Here is a 22591-nt window from a genome sequence, read left to right as displayed (position 1 = left end):
TGGAACGTTTCCTTGTGAGAAAAGTGAGAAAATCAAGCAGTGAGCCACAACTAGAACCTAGTGTATGCAGGCAAAACGTGCCAGAGAGTGCACTCCAGAGAGGTCCTCACAGCCTGATGTTATAATGGAAGGGGACTCCCCTTCCAAAAAAACATCGTTCCCCCCCCCTCCACACCATCTTCCATACGCAAACAGGCGTCATCAGCATGGGTAAGTAATAACTTGAACATACTTTTGTAGTGAAGATTTGGGTGAATTGGGTATAAAATATACCTTGAAGTGAAGTTTTTGGGGAGTCAGGAACTGATTAATTCATTTCCCATTATTTCTTAGGGGAAATTCGCTTCGGTTTACGAATTTTCGAGTTACGTAACTGTCTGCAGGAATGGATTAAATTCTTAAAACGAGGTACCCCTGTACTTACTGAGAACCTAGGGAAGGAAGCCCCAGGTGCATGCAGCCCGAGTACTAGAGAATCACTCGGTTCACGCACCACCTAAAAGATAGTCACCACACACAAGGCACAGTGCTGAAACAACCATCGGAGCCAGAGCACACGACCGTTGCCTATAGCATCAGCCTCAGAACTGAGAGGTATATAGCCGATGCAGGGGTCTGTGGCTCCCCCTTCCCCATCCTGGGGAGGGGGGGGGGGGGGCTGCGGAAACAGCGGAGCGGCAACATGTGACGTCATGCTCGTTTGCTCGTTTCTTTTTATGGGAGTTCTATCCATTTGTTCAACTTTTGGTAGCAATTTTTCACCAGAATAGGGGTTTGTTTTGGAAAGCTTACCTTTCTGGGTACCTGACCCAGTCGATGGCAGACATAAATAAATAAATAAATAAATAATAATAATAATAATAATAAATAATAATTTTTATTCAGGTAAGGTACATACATACAAGGTAAGATACAAAGTTGATGGATTTATAGATAGAGCTAGTACATACAATGCCTAAAGCCACTATTACGCAAAGCGTTTCGGGCAGGAAAAACATTAAAGACTAAAACTTAATACTAATTGAGTTAAAAGTATAAATAGAATGCTTTCAACCACACAGGGGTTTCTATAGGCCATTGCTCCCCATGCCTCTCTGAGAGGGGCCAGGTTCTGGCCCGTGGTCCCAAGTAGGCCCACAGAACTCCATACACATGAATGATGCCAAAGTATGACATTAGCATATCAGCCTGAAAAGCTCTGGGGAGCCAATGGGGCTCCCCCCCCCCCCCTCCAGAAAAAACTTGGAAAAAATCCAGAACCAAAGGGGCCGCAACAAACCGAGGAGAAGAGAGAAAAGAAAGCACCCGATCCAAGGACCAGGACGGCTCAAGCGGCACATGAGCATGCCGGAGGTGAAACAACGCACGAGACAGCTTGCGAAATGGTGCCAAAGTAACATCATTAACCGTCCATTCTGTGGACAGGGGAACAAACTGAGACAGGCCGTCCGCCAGAACGTTGGACACCCCCTGAACGTCAACGGCAAGGATAGACAAACCCCAAGAATACAGCAGACGAATCACCCGAAGCGACCAGCCCCAAAGAGCCAAGACTGCATTGAACCCTCTGCAGTTCAGACAATGAACCACTGGGGAGCAGTCCGAATTGAGCCGGAGCGTCGATCAGAGGGCGACCTGAACCCTCCGAAGAGAATACCACACCGCCATGAACTCCCGCAAGGTGCTGTAGGCGTGACGGAAGGACGGATCCCACTACCCCTGGCTGACCTGGTGAGCACTGGTCACAAAGCCCCAGCCTAGAGACGACTCATCCGTGAAAACATCGAGCGAGGGCTCAGGTAGGCCCCAAGGCATTGAACCCCAAAAAGCCCGAAGGGGAAGCCGGTGACACAGCAACGAATGCAAGGCCCCTGGCTGATGAACCCAGCGATCGCGCAAGAGAGGTGGAAGGGATAGCTCCAAAGAAACCAGAGCAGCCAACGAAGCCAAACCTGACCCGACGGGTAGACCATCACGGCAAAGTTTAGGCTCCCGCACAAATCCTCCAGTGACCTGGGACCCCCCCCCCCCTCCCGGAAACAGGCAACAGCGGAACTGCAGCCGAAGGAGAGACTCCAGAGGAAGAGACAAGGAAGCGATCTGAGAGTCCCAAACAAGACCCAGCTAAGTCCGAACCTGGAAAGGAACTAGATGGGGCCTTCCTCCAGTTCACCATGAACCCGAACCCGGCGAGCTGGGAAAGAACCAAATTCCTGGTGAGCAGAGAAGCGGACCAGCTGGGAGTCCAGACCAGCCTAGTGGTCGAGATAGGCCAGCACCCGAACACCTAAGAGATGCAGACGAGCCACCACGGCCCGAGTAAGGCATGTGAAAACGCGAGGTGCCTGGTTCAACCCGAATGGGAGACAACGAAAGCAATAACTCTGATGCTCACAACAAAACCGAGCCAGTCCCTGAACCCCGAATGAATCAGGACGTGCCAATACACATCCCAGAGGTCCAGGAACACCATCCAAGTGTTCGGCTCCAACAGAAGCCGGACCTGGGACAGAGTAGTCATCTGAAAGTAGGGAAAATGAACCTAGGAGGTTTACACAGGACAAGTCCAGAATGAACTACAGGGCCGTACAGTCCCTTTTCAGAACTGGTAATAGACGGGAAACCCATCTGAGAGACCTCGTCTTTTCTACCACACCCAAGTGCATCCCACTCCAAGATGACCCGAAAAGCACAGGAGAAAAGGTCCTGCTCCGTTAGCCTCGAACCACCCAAAGGAGGAGCGGCTACCCAACGTCACCACAGGCCGTCGGAAACTGACCCGAAAATCCCACAAATCATGGGACCAGGCGTGAGCGAACACAGCAAGCTTCTCCCCTATCGCCCCGTCAATGGGACAAACCACGAAAGGGCGAACGCCTCTTACAAGAACCCAAGTTCCTCACAGAGCGAACACCTCGCCGACCAGACAAGACGGGTCTGAAAGCGGAGCCGGCTCCGAAATTGAACAGAAATGTAACAGAACCTTCTGTTACATTTCTGAAGTTTCTGGCATCACACCAGAAACAAATACCTATTAGATATTCCAAGAGTACAACTTAACCAAACTAGAAATGCTCTGCAAATCAAGGGACCCAGAATGTGGAATGACCTTCCCAATCATGTCAAAGGCTGTACCTCTCTCAACCAGTTAGAGAGAAAAACTAAGCACTACCTAATTAACTCCCTGTAACCTACCTCACCCCCTAAATGTCAACCCATGTCTTGCTGTTTTCAAACAACACTGTTTGCTGACCAACTTGTATAACTGCTGATGTCTACCATGTATTTTTCCCCCTCCTTTTTTTTCAACTCAATGTATAGTAAATTACATTACTCAATATAGTAAATACTAGTATACTTGTGTTAAGTTCTAGTCTAAGTATTTTTTCCCACACCTTGCCCGAAACGCTGTGCATAATAGTAGTTTTAGGCATTGTATGTACTAGCTTTATCTATAAATCCAACATTATGTTTGTATCTCACCTTGTAGGTATGTACTTTACCTGAATAAATATTTGATTTAATTTGATTTAATAAAGCCATACAATGGGATCAAACCTGCATACCTCTATTCCTCTGGCATATGCATGACTGACTCAACCCTGATGTGCTACTTGACTTGTATGGAGGCTTCCATCCAAGGAAACGCCTTTAATATTTACTCAGACATATCACATTCTTGTGACAACTATGCAAGAGTGAGATGTCAAAATAACAGCCAGAACTAAAAGTCCATAACATACCTTTTTGAGTTGCACAGTTTGGAATTTGCATATATCGCAACGATAGTATTTTCCTATACGATGCTTCTTCATATGTGCTTTCATCTCACCTTCGTTAGGTCTGTCTTTGCCTGAAAAAAATATAAGAAATCAATGTTACTCTTAACTCTGCATCATCTACTAATTTGCTTAGCTGTTAAACATAGCAAGTCCTTACAAACATTTGTTGAGTATTCGATACGATTTGTTCATCAGTACTCGTATATAAGCTATCTATCTGGCCCTTTGGTCCTCCACAAAATTTAGCATTAATATATATATTAACAGATCTTATTCTTTCCTATAATATGCCTCAAATTTTTTGTCATGATTGCAAATGATTCTATTGTATTTGAGTTCCAAATCATTTGCTAACATAGTTTCTATCTACAAAAGTGGCAGCAGGGAAGACCCCCCCTCCTCACTTATAGACCTGTATCACTTACAAGAGTAATAGTCAAAATATTGGAAAAAATAATTAAAACTAAATGGGTAGAACACCTGGAGAAAAATTATATGCTGTAATAGCAGAGACAGTACGGTTTTTGATCTGGAAGATCCTGTGTAATGAATTTACTCAGTTTCTATGATAGAGCCACAGAGATTTTACAGGAAAGATATGGTTGGGTTAACTGCATCTATCTGGACCTAAAAAACCAGCGTTGAATGTAATGAAACGCCATTTTCTGAGTGGGACCCGGAGGCTCCCCGAAGCTAATCCAGGCTGATATGGAGTATTAGCTTTGGGCATTTGTCTATGTACATCAATGGGGCAACCCGCAAAAGGGACGACATGAACCCAAAGAGCTCAACTTCCATGCAGAGCGAACACCGCGCCGACCAGATATCACCAAATACAACAAAAGAAAGCGAGAACAGTCTATCGACATGCAAGACGAGAGGTGATAAACATGGAAACTGCCTCCCGAAGGATTGGTGCATACAGCTTACATAAATCAGACAATGCAGCAGCAGCTGAGACAAAGATTCCAGCCAGGGGGGTGTCTCACCTTGCGACCCTGCATCTTCTGAAAGCCAATCCAAAGACAGCTCCTGAAGACTGAAGAATCACAAGACAGAGGCCAAGTGGCTGTAAGTCCGCAAATCATCGACCACCAAAGTAACTGAAAGAGTGGAGGCCTGAGCATGAAGCTGCACCAGACCAACATCCTAAGGAAGTGCAGGGGCAAAGAGGCACTCACTGAAAAACTCTAGAGAGCCCTCTATGAATATCAGCAACACAGTGGTAACCTCCTGCCGCTAAAGCGTGTGGGTACGACAAAAGCCACACCAAGCCCCCAAGAGAAAAGAAGGGACAGTCTGCCAGCCAGGAAGACTCCGGAACCTCATAATGCACCCAATACGAGGAAGAATAACTGAACTCAGAGGAAGTCGAATACATCACTGAGGACTAAACCGTGTCCCGCAGGAGGTAAGCATCATGTACAGTTTCGCATCCCGAACCTCCACTGGGAATATCCGAGAGGAAGATAACTTCCAAAAAAAACGAATCCGAGGAACCCAAAGGCACCTGGAAACGAACTCGGAGGAAAGCCCCATCAAACTCAAACTTATAAAGGGAAGAAAGGTATGAAAACCCTCTCCCATGCAGAAGCCCCTGTGCAAAAGGCACAAGGCGAGAGCTGGCTCGGAAGAAGTATCCATTGTACGACCGAGCCCACGGGGGTTTTTCAGGGCCCTAGAGTAAATGAGCCCTACAGGAAGCCCAGGCACTGAAGCCTACTAAGCCGGTCAACCCTATCGATGCAGGAAAACCGACCACAAGCAGCCACTTGTAAAGCCTTGGTGCAACAGAGGAGGTACACCACCACACCCTAGGCAGAGTCTAATGAGGTGCTAAACAGCACTCCTCTGAAAAAACAGGCAAGAACGCCAGTAAACCAAAGCAAAAACTAAACCCCCCGTAACTCCACAACAGCCAACAAGCAGTCGGAGAGAAACGTCGGCCGCCGCGTGATTGATGAATTAGGCTGCACCAGCCACAGTATATCCCACCAGCCGATAAACATTCCCCTACCTGGGGGCAAAGCAGAAAGCCCAAGACCCCCGATTCACCCCAAGGGCGAGGACAACCACAAACGAGGAAGTCCTTTAACAGGGAGTGAATCCCGAATGCCCCAATAAAGAGAACCCTGACCACACAAGGGCAGTGCTCACAGAGCACCTAGGGAAGGTGACCCTAGACGCATGCACAGCTTTGATACCTGCTTGATGGGGTTCTGGGAGTTGTTCTACTCCCCAAGCCTGGCCCGAGGCCAGGCTTGTCTTGTAAGAGTTTGGTCCACCAGGCTGTTGCTAGGAGCAGCACCACAGGCCCGCAGATCCACCACATCCTGGTTGGTCTGGCACTTCTTGAAGAAAACTATCTAGTTTTCTCTTAAGATATCCATGGTTGTTCCCACAATATTTCTTGTGCTCGCTGGGAGGATGTCGAACAACCGTGGACCTCTGATGTTTATACAGTGTTCTCTGATTGTGCCTATGGCACCTCTGCTCTTCACTGGTTCTATTCTGCATTTTCTTCCATATCATTCATGCCAGTACGTTGTTATTTTACTGTGTAGATTTGGTACCTGGCCCTCCAGTATTTTCCACGTGTATATTATTTGATATCTCTCTCATCTCCTATCTAGCGAGTACCTTTGGAGAGCTTTGAGACGATCCCAACAATTTAGGTGCTTTATCGCATCTATGTATGCCATTTGTGTTCTCTGTACTCCCACGGTTTCAGTAATCTCTCCTGCTCTAAAGGGGTAAGTGAGTGCAGGGAAGATTCAAAGGGGTAAGTGAGTACTGAGCAGTACACAAGATGGAACAGCACAAATGATTTGAAGAGTACAACCATTGTGATGGGATACCTAAATTTGAAAGTTCTTGTAATCCATCCGATCATTTTTCTGGTTGACTCAGTACCTGAGTACCTGGAATTTATCACTGTTAAACATCATGTTATTTTTGACTGCCCAGTGGAAAACTGTATTAATATCTGTTTGTAGTTTTTCAATGTCTTCAGCAGAGGTAATTTTCATGGTGATTTTTGTGTCATCTGCAAAGGATGACACGAAGCTGTGACTTGTATTTGAGTCTATATCTGATATGACAATAAGGAAAAGCAGTGGTGCAAGGACTGTACCTTGAGGTATAGAGCTTTTAACTGCGCTTGGACTCGATTTTATTTGATTGATTGTTACTCTTTGTGTTCTGCTCAACAGAAAACCTGAGTATCCACTGTCCTACTTTACCAGTTATTCCCATTGACCTCATTTTGTGTGCTATCACCCCATGGTCACATTTACCTGGTTGATACCTGGTTGATGGGGTTCTGGGAGTTCTTCTACTCCCCAAGCCCAGCCCGAGGCCAGACGTGACTTGTGAGAGTTTGGTCCACCAGGCTGTTGCTTGGAGCGGCCCTCAGGCCCACATACCCATCACAGCCCGGTTGGTCCGGTACTCCTTGAAGAAAACAAACTAGTTTCCTCTTAAAGATGTCCACAGTTGTTCCGGCAATATTTCTGATGCTCGCTGCTAGGACGTTGAACAACCGTGGGCCTCTGATGTTCATACAGTGTTCTCCGATTGTGCCCATGGCACCTCTGCTCTTCACTGGTTCTATTCTGCATTTTCTTCCATGAGTTCACTCCAGTACGTTGTTATTTTACTGTGCAGATTTGGGACCTGTCCTTCAAGTATTTTCCATGTGTATATTATTTGGTATCTCTCTCGTCTCCTTCCATTTATTGAATGCCTTTGCAAAATCCGTGTAAACCACATCTGCATTCTGTTTTTCTTCTAATGCCTCAGTGATTTTGTCATAGTGGTCAAGTAGCTGTGAGAGGCATGATCTTCCCACTCTAGACCTGACTCCTGATCACTCTCTCAAATACTTTAATTATGAGGGACGTTAGTGCAACTGGTCTATAATTCTTTGCCAATGCTTTGCTTTGCTGTGTAGGTTATAATCTAACATACACAGGTTTTAGAATTAAAGACATTTTTTTAATTATGATTCAAGATTTTTAATACCCACTGTGCTGAGATAGGAATATGCCCTAACCTGCCACAGGTGAAAGTAAATTGGCCAGGGTTGTGAAGTCCTACATACAAAGACCCACTATGGCATGCTGACAACTAAGGAGACCGACAGTGGACATCCACTACGGTCCTCATCAGTGACAGAACTGGCTTAGTAGACCAGTGGGCACCTGGAGCTCCATCCCTCCCCGCTGGTGGGAGGTAATGAGTTCATACATGTTTACACAGATTTGATCATTTGTTTGCATTTTTGGGGACCTTCATGCAAACTGCACGTATTGCAAAGACGTATTGTTGGGGAGTTCATTTGGCAGTTCTGAGGAATCATTGTCTTTGAACCCTGCAGTGGGCTGTATTAATTTGCAGACTTTCCGGATGCTTTCCCAGTGGAATGGCTCAGTGTCACCTGCTCTTGTTGGCTTTGCGAGGGGAGGGGGGGGGACAAGATTGTGGCGTTGGTCTCCAGTAGGGCAAACAGAACTCCATGCTGATATGACCTAGTAGTAAGCAGCCATCTCAGCAAGATGGCTTCAGGGAGTCACAAGGTACTTCCCCAGAAAAGAAGTGACTGACCAGGTGAATAAAGATAAAAGTGTGCAGCGTATACCCATAGCTCATCCTTCACTATCTAGCAAACTTTGAACTAATCAAGATAAAATCACCATAAACTCCATGTTCAAAATATATGCCTTAACAACCTTACCCACCAACACACACAAAACTCTCCACATAAACGTGAGCAGCAACTTACCGCAGATACAACACGACACTATTGATACTGGTCCACGGTGGCCTGCCTCGTGCGTCTTCAGGTGGCGTCTGAAGGCCTTCTCCACGGTACAGGAATAGTCACACAAAGGACAGGTCAACTCTTCTTTATTGTACCTAGGCAAGGAAAACAATACTCACATCCTGTATTATGTAACAAAGTTTGAACTTGTGCATTAACAACAGCATTTCCAGGATACAATGTATGTTTCTAACAAAGGAAAAAATATTTGTGGAGAAATTTGGGGGCCTCGTAGCCTGGTGGATAGCGCGCAGGACTCGTAATTCTGTGGCGCGGGTTCGATTCCCGCACGAGGCAGAAACAAATGGGCAAAGTTTCTTTCACCCTGAATGCCCCTGTTACCTAGCAGTAAATAGGTACCTGGGAGTTAGTCAGCTGTCACGGGCTGCTTCCTGGGGGTGGAGGCCTGGTCGAGGACCGGGCCGCGGGGACACTAAAGCCCCGAAATCATCTCAAGATAACCTCAAGATAATTCAGCTAAATAAAGTAATAAAACCACCCTTGTCCAAGCATAGATACAGTGGGCACAATATACAAGAGCAACGTCAATTCAACGTCAAATGAACGACATCAATGTTGAGTTAACGTTAATGTTGAATCAATGCCACCCTCGGATACTGTGCCCACTGGGAAAGTGTTTGTTATCCCATTTATTTAAATCTCCTTAAACTGTACTATAAACTACACAAAGTATCTTTACTACTCAAAAAGTGAAAAATTAATGATTAGGTGTGTATATATATACAGTATATAATAAATATATATTCATTTATTATTTTCAAGAATCTATTAAAGTATTTATGTGCACAGTGAAATTACAATAATGTGATGTATTTACGAGAAAATATTAAGGCCAAGTGATGGATGGTGAGAACATCACTACTATACTGACACCCGAGGACACAGCTCCTGTGCCAGGTAAGTCCACTACGGGCTCACCATAGCCCGTGCTACTTGCCCCGCTCCTGTGCCAGGTAAGTCCACTACGGGCTCACCATAGCCCGTGCTACTTGCCCCGCTCCTGTGCCAGGTAAGTCCACTACGGGCTCACCATAGCCCGTGCTACTTGCCCCGCTCCTGTGCCAGGTAAGTCCACTACGGGCTCACCATAGCCCGTGCTACTTGCCCCGCTCCTGTGCCAGGTAAGTCCACTACGGGCTCACCATAGCCCACGCTACTTGCCCCGCTCCTGTGCCTGGTAAGACCACTACGGGCTCACCATAGCCCGTGCTACTTGCAACTTTTGGTTCCAAGTAGCTGAATCTAAAACAACAAGACACCAGAGTGTAGGTGGGCATCTCATAGAGATTTGTGGTAAAGGATGATGTCTTCCAAATTCTAAGATGCTCCAGAGCTCAGTATGGTTCAGACAGTATAACACGTGTCTGGGGAATAATGGGGTTGTGGGTTCAATCCTATCACTTTGCCTACATATTTCCTAATGTGTCTATGTATGCACATTAAGCAGAGGTTTAGAATAATAGGCATATTTAGGTTAAGTCAGGGAGACGTGCTAGTTAAAAAATAAAAACAAAACCAGCATTGACTGTAATGTAAAGCCTATTTTTGACAGAGTCCCACACAAGAGACTGTTCTGGAAGCTGGAACATGCTGGAGGAGTGACAGGGAGACTGCTGACATGGATGAAAAATGTTCTAACTGACAGACAGATGAGGACAGTAATCAGAGACAATGTATCTGACTGGAAGTGTGTTACTAGCGGAGTACCACAGGGTTCAGTTCTTGCGCAAGTAATGTTCATCATCTCCATAAATTATCTACCAAGAGTAATACAGTATGATATGAACATGTTTGTTGATGCTAACCTACTGGGGAAGATAGAAAACCTAGATGATTGTCATGCTCTTAAATATGACCTAGATAAAATAAATGCTTGGAGCACTATATGGCAAAATAGAATTCAATGTAAATAAATGCACATTATGGAATGTGGAATAGCAGAAAATAGGCCACACACAACCTACTAATTATGTGGAAAGGAATTAGAGAAGTCTAACAAAGAAAGAGATCTAGGAGTGGTTCTGGATAGTAGATTGTGACTAGAGGGACACATACAGGACACTGTGCGAGGAGCCTGTGCTGCACAATCCAACTTCAGAATCTCTTTTAAATACATGGATATTGAAATACTAAAGAAACTGTTCATAACTTTTGTGAGACCAAAACTGGAATATGCAGCAGTTGAATGGTGCCCAAATCTCAAGAAGCACATCAAATAAACTGGAAAAGGTGCAAAGGCATGCTACAAAATGGCTTCTAGACTGAAAAACAATTGTTATGAAGAGAGGCTAGAGGCGTTAAATTTCCCAAAACTACAAGATAGAAGAAAAGACCAGCGTTGAATGTAATGAAACGCCATTTCCTGGGGGAACCCCCATCGGCTCCCCGAAGCTATCCAGGCTGAGTGGATATGTATATCTTTCTGGCATCAGTCAATGTGCATGGAGTTCTTGCCTACCGGGGACCACAAACCAGAACCTGGCCCCCCCTCAAGAGAGGCACGAGGAGCAATGGCCTATAGAAACCCCCGTGTGGTTGGGAGCATTCTATGTCTACCATCGAGTGGGTCAGGCACCCAGAAAGGTAAGCATCCCAAAACAAACCCCTATTCTTGTTCTTGGCCCCCCCATCTCTTGAGGGGGCCAGGTTCTGGCTCGTAGTCCCCAGTGGGCAAGAACTCCATGCGCATTGACTGATGCCAGAAAGTTATACATATCCATTCAGCGTGAATAGTCGACGAGGCTCCCCCCCCCCCTCCAGAAAAAAGCATTGAATGTAATGAAATGCCGATTTCTGGGTGAGCCCCATTGGCTCCCTGAAGCTACAATACTGATATAGTGCCAAAATACTAGGTGCTATTAGTCGCAGAGTTCTTTTAAGCCTATTGGAAACTATGAGCCAGAATCTGGCTCCTTCTAAAGAGGCGCAGTGAGCACTATGATCAAATTGTCAGTGAATTTTTATCATGTCCTCCACCACAGGGTAAGCACCCATTAAGTCAGCGAGACAAAACAGACCACTGCTGGTTGTAAGGAAATATCGATGCCTCAGACTCGCCAAAAGAACTCTCCCAACGGTGTAAAGAAATGGTTGAAAAGTTATGGAACTAGCATACCTTACCTTGAGGTTACCTTGAGGTGCTTCCGGGGCTTAGCGTCCCCGCGGCCCGGTCGTCGACCAGGCCTCCTGGTTGCCGGACTGATCAACCAGGCTGTTGGACGCGGCTGCTCGCAGCCTGACGTACGAGTCACAGCCTGGTTGATCAGGTATCCTTTGGAGGTGCTTATCCAGTTCTCTCTTGAACACTGTGAGGGGTCTGCCAGTTATGCCCCTTATGTGTAGTGGAAGCGTGTTGAACAGTCTCGGGCCTCTGATGTTGATAGTTCTCTCTTGAACACTGTGAGGGGTCGGCCAGTTATGTCCCTTATGTGTAGTGGAAGCGTGTTGAACAGTCTCGGGCCTCTGATGTTGAAAGTTCTCTCTTGAACACTGTGAGGGGTCGGCCAGTTATGTCCCTTATGTGTAGTGGAAGCGTGTTGAACAGTCTCGGGCCTCTGATGTTGATAGTTCTCTTGAACTGTGAGGGGTCGGCCAGTTATGCCCCTTATGTGTAGTGGAAGCGTGTTGAACAGTCTCGGGCCTCTGATGTTGATAGTTCTCTCTTGAACTCTGTGAGGGGTCGGCCAGTTATGCCCCTTTTGTGTAGTGGAAGCGTGTTGGACAGTCTCGGGCCTCTGATGTTGATAGTTCTCTCTTGAACACTGTGAGGGGTCGGCCAGTTATGTCCCTTATGTGTAGTGGAAGCATGTTGAACAGTCTCGGGCCTCTGATGTTGATAGTTCTCTCTTGAACACTGTGAGGGGTCGGCCAGTTATGTCCCTTATGTGTAGTGGAAGCGTGTTGAACAGTCTCGGGCCTCTGATGTTGATAGTTCTCTCTTGAACACTGTGAAGGGTCGGCCAGTTATGTCCCTTATGTGTAGTGGAAGCGTGTTGAACAGTCTCGGGCCTCTAATGTTGATAGTTCTCTCTTGAACACTGTGAGGGGTCGGCCAGTTATGCCCCTTATGTGTAGTGGAAGCGTGTTGAACAGTCTCGGGCCTCTGATGTTGATAGTTCTCTCTTGAACACTGTGAGGGGTCGGCCAGTTATGCCCCTTATGTGTAGTGGAAGCGTGTTGAACAGTCTCGGGCCTCTGATGTTGATAGTTCTCTCTTGAACACTGTGAGGGGTCGGCCAGTTATGTCCCTTATGTGTAGTGGAAGCGTGTTGAACAGTCTCGGGCCTCTGATGTTGATAGTTCTCTCTTGATCACTGTGAGGGGTCGGCCAGTTATGTGTAGTGGAAGCGTGTTGAACAGTCTCGGGCCTCTGATGTTGATAGTTCTCTCTTGAACACTGTGAGGGGTGGGCCAGATATGTCCCTTATGTGTAGTGGAAGCGTGTTGAACAGTCTCGGGCCTCTGATGTTGATAGTTCTCTCTTGAACACTGTGAGGGGTCGGCCAGTTATGTCCCTTATGTGTAGTGGAAGCGTGTTGGACAGTCTCGGGCCTCTGATGTTGATAGTTCTCTCTTGAACACTGTGAGGGGTCTGCCAGTTATGTCCCTTATGTGTAGTGGAAGCGTGTTGGACAGTCTCGGGCCTCTGATGTTGATAGTTCTCTCTTGAACACTGTGAAGGGTCGGCCAGTTATGTTCCTTATGTGTAGTGGAAGCGTGTTGAACAGTCTCTGGCCTCTGATGTTGATAGTTCTCTCTTGAACACTGTGAGGGGTCGGCCAGTTATGTCCCTTATGTGTAGTGGAAGCGTGATGAACAGTCTCGGACCTCTGATGTTGATAGTTCTCTCTTGAACACTGTGAGGGGTCGGCCAGTTATGTCCCTTATGTGTAGTGGAAGCGTGTTGAACAGTCTCGGGCCTCTGATGTTGATAGTTCTCTCTTGAACACTGTGAGGGGTCGGCCAGTTATGTCCCTTATGTGTAGGGGAAGTGTGTTGAACAGTCTCGGGCCTCTGATGTTGATAGTTCTCTCTTGAACACTGTGAGGGGTCGGCCAGTTATGTCCCTTATGTGTAGTGGAAGCGTGTTGAACAGTCTCGGGCCTCTGATGTTGATAGGTCTCTCTTGAACACTGTGAGGGGTCGGCCAGTTATGTCCCTTATGTGTAGTGGAAGCGTGTTGAACAGTCTCGGGCCTCTGATGTTGATAGTTCTCTCTTGAACACTGTGGGGGGTCGGCCAGTTATGTGTAGTGGAAGCGTGTTGAACAGTCTCGGGCCTCTGATGTTGATAGTTCTCTCTTGAACACTGTGAGGGGTCGGCCAGTTATGTGTAGTGGAAGCGTGTTGAACAGTCTCGGGCCTCTGATGTTGATAGTTCTCTCTTGAACACTGTGAGGGGTCGGCCAGTTATGTGTAGTGGAAGCGTGTTGAACAGTCTCGGGCCTCTGATGTTGATAGTTCTCTCTTGAACACTGTGAGGGGTCGTCCAGTTATGTGTAGTGGAAGCGTGTTGAACAGTCTCGGGCCTCTGATGTTGATAGTTCTCTCTTGAACACTGTGAGGGGTTGGCCAGTTATGTCCCTTATGTGTAGTGGAAGCGTGTTGAACAGTCTCGGGCCTCTGATGTTGATAGTTCTCTCTTGAACACTGTGAGGGGTCGGCCAGTTATGTCCCTTATGTGTAGTGGAAGCGTGTTGAACAGTCTCGGGCCTCTGATGTTGATAGTTCTCTCTTGAACACTGTGAGGGGTCGGCCAGTTATGTCCCTTATGTGTAGTGGAAGCGTGTTGAACAGTCTCGGGCCTCTGATGTTGATAGTTCTCTCTTGAACACTGTGAGGGGTCGGCCAGTTATGTCCCTTATGTGTAGTGGAAGCGTGTTGAACAGTCTCGGGCCTCTGATGTTGATAGTTCTCTCTTGAACACTGTGAGGGGTCGGCCAGTTATGTCCCTTATGTGTAGTGGAAGCGTGTTGAACAGTCTCGGGCCTCTGATGTTGATAGTTCTCTCTTGAACACTGTGAGGGGTCGGCCAGTTATGTCCCTTATGTGTAATGGAAGCGTGTTGAACAGTCTCGGGCCTCTGATGTTGATAGTTCTCTCTTGAACACTGTGAGGGGTCGACCAGTTATGTCCCTTATGTGTAGTGGAAGCGTGTTGAACAGTCTCGGGCCTCTGATGTTGATAGTTCTCTCTTGAACACTGTGAGGGGTCGGCCAGTTATGTCCCTTATGTGTAATGGAAGCGTGTTGAACAGTCTCGGGCCTCTGATGTTGATAGTTCTCTCTTGAACACTGTGAGGGGTCGACCAGTTATGTCCCTTATGTGTAGTGGAAGCGTGTTGAACAGTCTCGGGCCTCTGATGTTGATAGTTCTCTCTTGAACACTGTGAGGGGTCGGCCAGTTATGTCCCTTATGTGTAGTGGAAGCGTGTTGAACAGTCTCGGGCCTCTGATGTTGATAGTTCTCTCTTGAACACTGTGAGGGCTCGGCCAGTTATGTCCCTTATGTGTAGTGGAAGCGTGTTGAACAGTCTCGGGCCTCTGATGTTGATAGTTCTCTCTTGAACACTGTGAGGGGTCGGCCAGTTATGTCCCTTATGTGTAGTGGAAGCGTGTTGAACAGTCTCGGGCCTCTGATGTTGATAGTTCTCTCTTGAACACTGTGAGGGCTCGGCCAGTTATGTCCCTTATGTGTAGTGGAAGCGTGTTGAACAGTCTCGGGCCTCTGATGTTGATAGTTCTCTCTTGAACACTGTGAGGGGTCGGCCAGTTATGTCCCTTATGTGTAGTGGAAGCGTGTTGAACAGTCTCGGGCCTCTGATGTTGATAGTTCTCTCTTGAACACTGTGAGGGGTCGGCCAGTTATGTCCCTTATGTGTAGTGGAAGCGTGTTGAACAGTCTCGGGCCTCTGATGTTGATAGTTCTCTCTTGAACACTGTGAGGGGTCTGCCAGTTATGTCCCTTATGTGTAGTGGAAGCGTGTTGAACAGTCTCGGGCCTCTGATGTTGATAGTTCTCTCTTGAACACTGTGAGGGGTCGGCCAGTTATGTCCCTTATGTGTAGTGGAAGCGTGTTGAACAGTCTCGGGCCTCTGATGTTGATAGTTCTCTCTTGAACACTGTGAGGGGTCGGCCAGTTATGTGTAGTGGAAGCGTGAGCTTGTTTGTCCCACATCCCCCTTTTGTTCCAGGGAAGGAGGGATGCAGACCAGGTAAGCCGGCTACTCCAATCTCGTAAGGCTGTTCCGTGTTCTCTTTGGAACACAGTTTCCAAGTTTCCAAGTTACAGCTTCGAAGAAGGAGAGCACGGTGCCGACCAGATGAAGAACCAGCCTAAAGAAACAGAAGCAGCCCAGCCAATGGCTCTGGAATTGGCCTCCACTGAACAAAACAGGTGACACCCCTAGCCCTACCTAACCACTACACACACAAGGACAATTCCATACCACAACCTTCTCCGGAAACCACAAAGGAGAAAAAGAAGAAGCGTAAAGAAGAGCCAGGGGCCCGTGCCGAAACCACGAGGTGGTCAGCATTGCCTGATGATACAGGAGCTGGGAACCATAAATCTTGACAACATCTTGAAGGACAGGGGCATAAATCAAGAGCTACCTATCTATGTAAATGACCTCCATAAGGAGTAAGTTTTAACATGCCAGTGTTTGCTTATAATGTAAAGTTAATGAGGAGAGTAAGAACTGAAGAAGGCTGTAGAGTACTGCAAGATGTCTGACAAACTTTTGGAGTAGGCAGATAAATAGCTGCTGGAATTCAATCTAAATAAGTGCAAAGCAATGAAAATGTGCAAGGGAGATAGGAGAGCTGTATTTAATTATGTCATAATGGGAAGGCAATTACTGTACAAGAAACAACAAGATAAAAACACCTGGGAGAAGACATTATCCCAACACTGACACCAGAAGCTCACATGAACAGGATAACATTAGCAGCATATGAGAGGTTAACAAACAACAACATTTAGGAATCTAAACAAGCATGCATCTCAGTCTGGGCGAGGACGCACGCTGCGTCCTAAGTAAAAATATTAGTTAAAAATCCATTTTTTCCGATCATTATAGGACTTATTTTAAAAAGTGCGCCAACGTCTTCCCATTTTCTGTAATGGCCCATGTGGCATCATGGCACCACCACCCACGCGGTAAGCCTACTGTTATTGTGTTCACGCTCGTGACCGCTGTGACCTTCCGTCGCACAAAAACGTGTGCCTGTTTTGGTTATTTTTCCTCAGCTATATTTGTTAGTGCCTTTATAACACTCTACATTTACTCCAAGATGGATAGTGATCAAGAACAGTGCCAGTCCGTGACGAAAGCAGGGAAAGAAACACATCTGAGGAAAAAGCTAAGTAGTGTTCGCCAAAAGTACAGAGAAGTGAAACTCACACTAACAAAATTCCAGCCTTTAGTTGACAAATTTTCTGATTTTGATCTTGAAAGTGCCGAAAGTGACAGTGATGAAGATGGTGAGGTGACTGAAACTCAAACAGCAGGTGAGGATGAAATTGAAAGTGAGGGGGAGTGATGATGATGATTGTACTGCCAACCGTGAAAGCCCTGCTATTAGAACTCGTACCGCACGTACCCCACGCACCAGTTCTGGTGAAGCCTGGTCTACTGACAACACTGCACCATCTGTAGACAGTTTTACTAGAACACCAGGCTTGACTGAACCAAGCACTCCTCTAGGATTTTTACAGTTATATATTATGCGAGACTGGCTGAAATATATGGTACAGTATATGAAACCAACTTGTATGCATCACAAAACATGTCCAATACTTCTAACAGTAGTAAGCATCCATCAGTCTCAGGAGACTACGGAGTTGTGCTCTGGTTGTCGGTCTGGAGTGGCCTCTCCAGGGCGCAAAGCCAGGGTAGGTTGATACGGAGGAGAAGCTGTTACCCAAGCAGCAGGTCTTCCCTTCTCCACAGCGCTGAAAGTCTCCAATGCAAAGGCAATGCCAATATGATTGGTTCGAGCGCCGTCGCAGGAACTGTCAGAACGAGGTTGAAGGCAACAATGAACTGTCCCAGGGGGCTGCAGCTCCGGAGATGACTTCCAAGTTGGTGAAAGAAGGCACAGGGACTCCAAACCTGGAGACCGCCGAGGTTGGGGCCGGAAAAGAACCACCCCACAGGGACTCCAAACCTGGAGACAGCCGAGGTTGGGGCCGGAAAAGAACCACCCCACAGGGACTCCAAACCTGGAGACCGCCGAGGTTGGGGCCGGAAAAGAACCACCCCACAGGGACTCCAAACCAGGAGACAGCCGAGGTTGGGGCCGGAAAAGAACCACCCCACAGGGACTCCAAACCAGGAGACAGCCGAGGTTGGGGCCGGAAAAGAACCACCCCACAGGGACTCCAAACCTGGAGACAGCCGAGGTTGGGGCCGGAAAAGAACCACCCCACAGGGACTCCAAACCTGGAGACAGCCGAGGTTGGGGCCGGAAAAGAACCACCCCACAGGGACTCCAAACCTGGAGACAGCCGAGGTTGGGGCCGGAAAAGAACCACCCCACAGGGACTCCAAACCTGGAGACAGCCGAGGTTGGGGCCGGAAAAGAACCACCCCACAGGGACTCCAAACCTGGAGACCGCCGAGGTTGGGGCCGGAAAAGAACCACCCCATCAAAGGCAGGAACGACCCCAGCCTCCTAAAGCAGGGCCTGGGCTGCACGAACTCCCTGGAGGTGGACATCCCGGACCCACACCTACGGAGCCGGTCGGCCGAGCGGACAGCACACTGGACTTGTGATCCTGTGGTCCCGGGTTCGATCCCAGGCGCCGGCAAGAAACAATGGGCAAAGTTTCTTTCACCCTATGCCCCTGTTACCTAGCAATAAATAGGTACCTGGGTGTTAGTCAGCTGTCACGGGCTGCTTCCTGGGGGTGGAGGCCTGGTCGAGGACCGGGCCGCAGGGACACTAAAGCCCCGAAATCATCTCAAGATAACCTCAAGATGGGTTCCAGATAGAGATCGTCACAGCCCTCTTTCACCCGAAGATGGCTTCCTTCAAGACCAAGCAGAAATAAGAGTGATAATTATTATATACAACCATTATTATTATTATAATTATTATAATAATATAATTTATTAATAATTATCACTCATCCTTCTGCTTGGTTATGACTATGAAAATACTTCGCAATCATTACATATTGTTTCGCCGTCATAAATGTACTGAACGAAGGAACATGCCACAATTTAGCTGTTTGCCAGTTCATAGTCATTTCTGGCATCTTCACAATGCCCATCAACATTGTCAGTCCCAAATATCTGGCAAGCTCTTTTACGCTCACTTCATCCCACTTATTGTTTGTGTTGTTAGAAGCATTCCAGCACCAGGAATGCTTCTAACAACACAATGAGTGGGATGAAGTGAGCGTAAGAACAATTAGTGGGATGAAGTGAGCGTAAGAACAATGAGTGGGATGAAGTGAGCGTAAGAACAATGAGTGGGATGAAGTGAGCGTAAGAACAATAAGTGGGATGAAGTGAGCGTAAGAACAATGAGTGGGATGAAGTGAGCGTAAGAACAATGAGTGGGATGAAGTGAGCATAAGAACAATGAGTGGGATGAAGTGAGCGTAAGAACAATGAGTGGGATGAAGTGAGCGTAAGAACAATGAGTGGGATGAAGTGAGCGTAAGAACAATTAGTGGGATGAAGTGAGCGTAAGAACAATGAGTGGGATGAAGTGAGCGTAAGAACAATGAGTGGGATGAAGTGAGCATAAGAACAATGAGTGGGATGAAGTGAGCGTAAGAACAATTAGTGGGTTGAAGTGAGCGTAAGAACAATGAGTGGGATGAAGTGAGCGTAAGAACAATGAGTGGGATGAAGTGAGCATAAGAACAATTAGTGGGATGAAGTGAGCGTAAGAACAATGAGTGGGATGAAGTGAGCGTAAGAACAATGAGTGGGATGAAGTGAGCGTAAGAACAATGAGTGGGATGAAGTGAGCGTAAGAACAATTAGTGGGATGAAGTGAGCGTAAGAACAATGAGTGGGATGAAGTGAGCGTAAGAACAATTAGTGGGATGAAGTGAGCGTAAGAACAATGAGTGGGATGAAGTGAGTGTAAGAACAATGAGTGGGATGAAGTGAGCATAAGAACAATAAGTGGGATGAAGTGAGCGTAAGAACAATGAGTGGGATGAAGTGAGCGTAAGAACAATGAGTGGGATGAAGTGAGCGTAAGAACAATGAGTGGGATGAAGTGAGCGTAAGAACAATGAGTGGGATGAAGTGAGCGTAAGAACAATGAGTGGGATGAAGTGAGCGTAAGAACAATGAGTGGGATGAAGTGAGCGTAAGAACAATGAGTGGGATGAAGTGAGCGTAAGAACAATGAGTGGGATGAAGTGAGCGTAAGAACAATGAGTGGGATGAAGTGAGCATAAGAACAATGAGTGGGATGAAGTGAGCGTAAGAACAATGAGTGGGATGAAGTGAGCGTAAGAACAATGAGTGGGATGAAGTGAGCATAAGAACAATGAGTGGGATGAAGTGAGTGTAAGAACAATGAGTGGGATGAAGTGAGCGTAAGAGAGCTTGCTAGATATTTGGAACTGAATGTTGATGGGCATTGTGAAGATGCCAGAAATGACTATGTACTGGCAAACAACTAAATTGTGGCATGTTCCTTTGTTCAATACATTTATGACGGCGAAACAATATAACGATTGCAAAGTATTTTCATACGCATAACAACAATGCCATTCCCAGAGACGATCAAGACTGACTAATAAAAGTTAGAACAATAATGGAATATTTAACACATACATGTAAAACAGTATACATTCCTCGGGAAAATCTGTGTGTGGATAAAGGCACAATGCCATGGAATCAATGTCTATCTTTCAAGGTTTATAATCCAAATAAAGCTAATAAGTATGGAGTTAACTGTACTTGCTGGATGAATCATCTTCTTGAGGTTATCTTGAGATGATTTCGGGGCTTTAGTGTCCCTGCGGCCCGGTCCTCGACCAGGCCTCCACCCCCCAGGAAGCAGCCCGTGACAGCTGACTAACACCCAGGTACCTATTTACTGCTAGGTAACAGGGGCATTCAGGGTGAAAGAAACTTTGCCCATTTGTTTCTGCCTCGTGCGGGAATCGAACCCGCGCCACAGAATTACGAGTCCTGCGCGCTATCCACCAGGCTACGAGGCCCCATCATGTACTGGTTACATTTATGACTTTGAAGTGCATGCAGGAATTGGGAATTCAATTCAATCAGTTATGGGCTTGATTGAACCACTGAAGAACAAAGGTTACCATTTATATGTGGATAATAACTATAACTTGGTCTAACTTAGTGAGAAGCTGCTTGAACAAAGTGTATACACCTGTGTTACTCTCAGATTGCAGCGTCGTGCACCAAAAGATCTTCAGCCACAAGCAAAGGGGTAAACTGCCAGTAGATAAAACAGTATTCCGGCATAAGGACACTACTTTTATAATTCTGTGGAAAGATAAGTGAGTTGTTTCACTCATCACAACTTGCCACAATGCAGATACACAACAAATGGAACGAAGGAAACATAGACGCATACCTGATGGAACATCTTCAGTGCAAAGGTCACTGTAACAAATCAAACGCAATCTGTGACTACAATAACCACATGAAAGGTGTTGATCACTTCGACCAAATGGTCAAATATTAACATTTTGCATGGAAATGTCACAAGTGGACGAAGAAAATAACATTCTACTTTCTGTAAATGGCTATCCATAATGCTTTTGTGTTATACAAGCACTACAGAACCAATACAAAGAAATACTCTCATTGCTCCAGTTCCACGAAGTAATCATCTGGTCACTACTGAGTATAAGAATTGGCCTCTCCAAAATGACAACATCATACATCCTGTTGATGTATGTGACGATGAGAGCAGATCTACTGGCGACAACTTTGCCGCCCCCAGATCATCAGGTGTGAGGCAGCCGCTCTTTCTTCACCTCGAAATGTAGAATCATCATCTGACTCAGAAGACGAGGTTCAGACAACTCCTAGTGGTGCCGCTGCTAGGAGAAGACCTCGTATTGTGGATATACCTAAACGTCTGAACAGAAACTTGAACCATTCCCTAGTTAGCCTCGAGAAAGGTCTGAAGTGTGGTGTCTGCTACAAGTCTGGTAAAAGGAAGGACAGCAGGTATAAGTGCAAGTGGTGTGGTGTGACACTGTGTGCTGCACCATGCTCCAGCTTGTACCATCGCAAGAGGACATACTGGGTGGAGAAGCAGTAATGGTTACCCACCAACCACTCCACCTATAAAACATGGGTTGAGAAACTTCAGGAAACATTTTCCTGGAGCAGGTGGAGTGGTTATCTTGAGGTTATCTTGAGGTTATCTTGATATGATTTCGGGGCTTTAGTGTCCCCGCAGCCCGGTCCTCGACCAGGCCTCCACCCCCAGGAAGCAGCCCGTGACAGCTGACTAACACCCAGGTACCTATTTTACTGCTAGGTAACAGGGGCATAGAGTCAAAGAAACTCTGCCCATTGTTTCTCGCCAGCGCCCAGGATCAAACCCGGGACCACAGGATCACAAGTCCAGCGTGCTGTCTGCTCGGCCGACCGACTCCCTGTGGTTCAGCCTAATGCTCAACTCATGCTCTACAAACATCATTGGGTGGTAAGCTCTACAAACATCATTGGGTGGTAAGCTCTACAAACATCATTGGGTGGTAAGCTCTACAAACATCATTGGGTGGTAAGTACAGACATGTGTATTCATTGTTTATATATATGATATTGTGGTACAAACACACGTGTGAAGGAAGCAAGACAAAAACGAATGAAATAGTGTAAGAAATAATGTTGGGAACGAATAACGAGAATAAATAATGACGAAAAGCCACTTTTTTCACATGACGATGTACTTTATTTTTATGGTACTGTATTAGTAATGTTGTTCTTCCTGTTGCCCTTATA

At 46.6% G+C, this 22591-nt stretch overlaps 1 protein-coding gene and 1 long non-coding RNA gene across 2 annotated transcripts in view; one reads left to right on the top strand and one right to left on the bottom strand.

Moving 5' to 3' along the window:
* LOC138350673 (uncharacterized) overlaps window positions 1-22591 on the top strand; it is a 395852-nt gene that overhangs the window by 109341 nt on the left and 263920 nt on the right. The gene's annotated exons all lie outside the window — the stretch shown is intronic.
* Window positions 1-22591, bottom strand: part of LOC123770626 (uncharacterized) — a 78085-nt gene that overhangs the window by 9521 nt on the left and 45973 nt on the right. Inside the window, 2 exon segments of the mRNA XM_069301509.1 lie at window positions 3744-3853; window positions 8566-8699. Coding sequence (XP_069157610.1) covers window positions 3744-3853; window positions 8566-8699 — 244 coding nt within the window.

This window comes from Procambarus clarkii, chromosome 46, assembly GCF_040958095.1.
Source record: "Procambarus clarkii isolate CNS0578487 chromosome 46, FALCON_Pclarkii_2.0, whole genome shotgun sequence".
NCBI classification, from domain to species: domain Eukaryota; kingdom Metazoa; phylum Arthropoda; class Malacostraca; order Decapoda; family Cambaridae; genus Procambarus; species Procambarus clarkii.
This window is presented reverse-complemented; position numbering and strand designations above follow the sequence as displayed.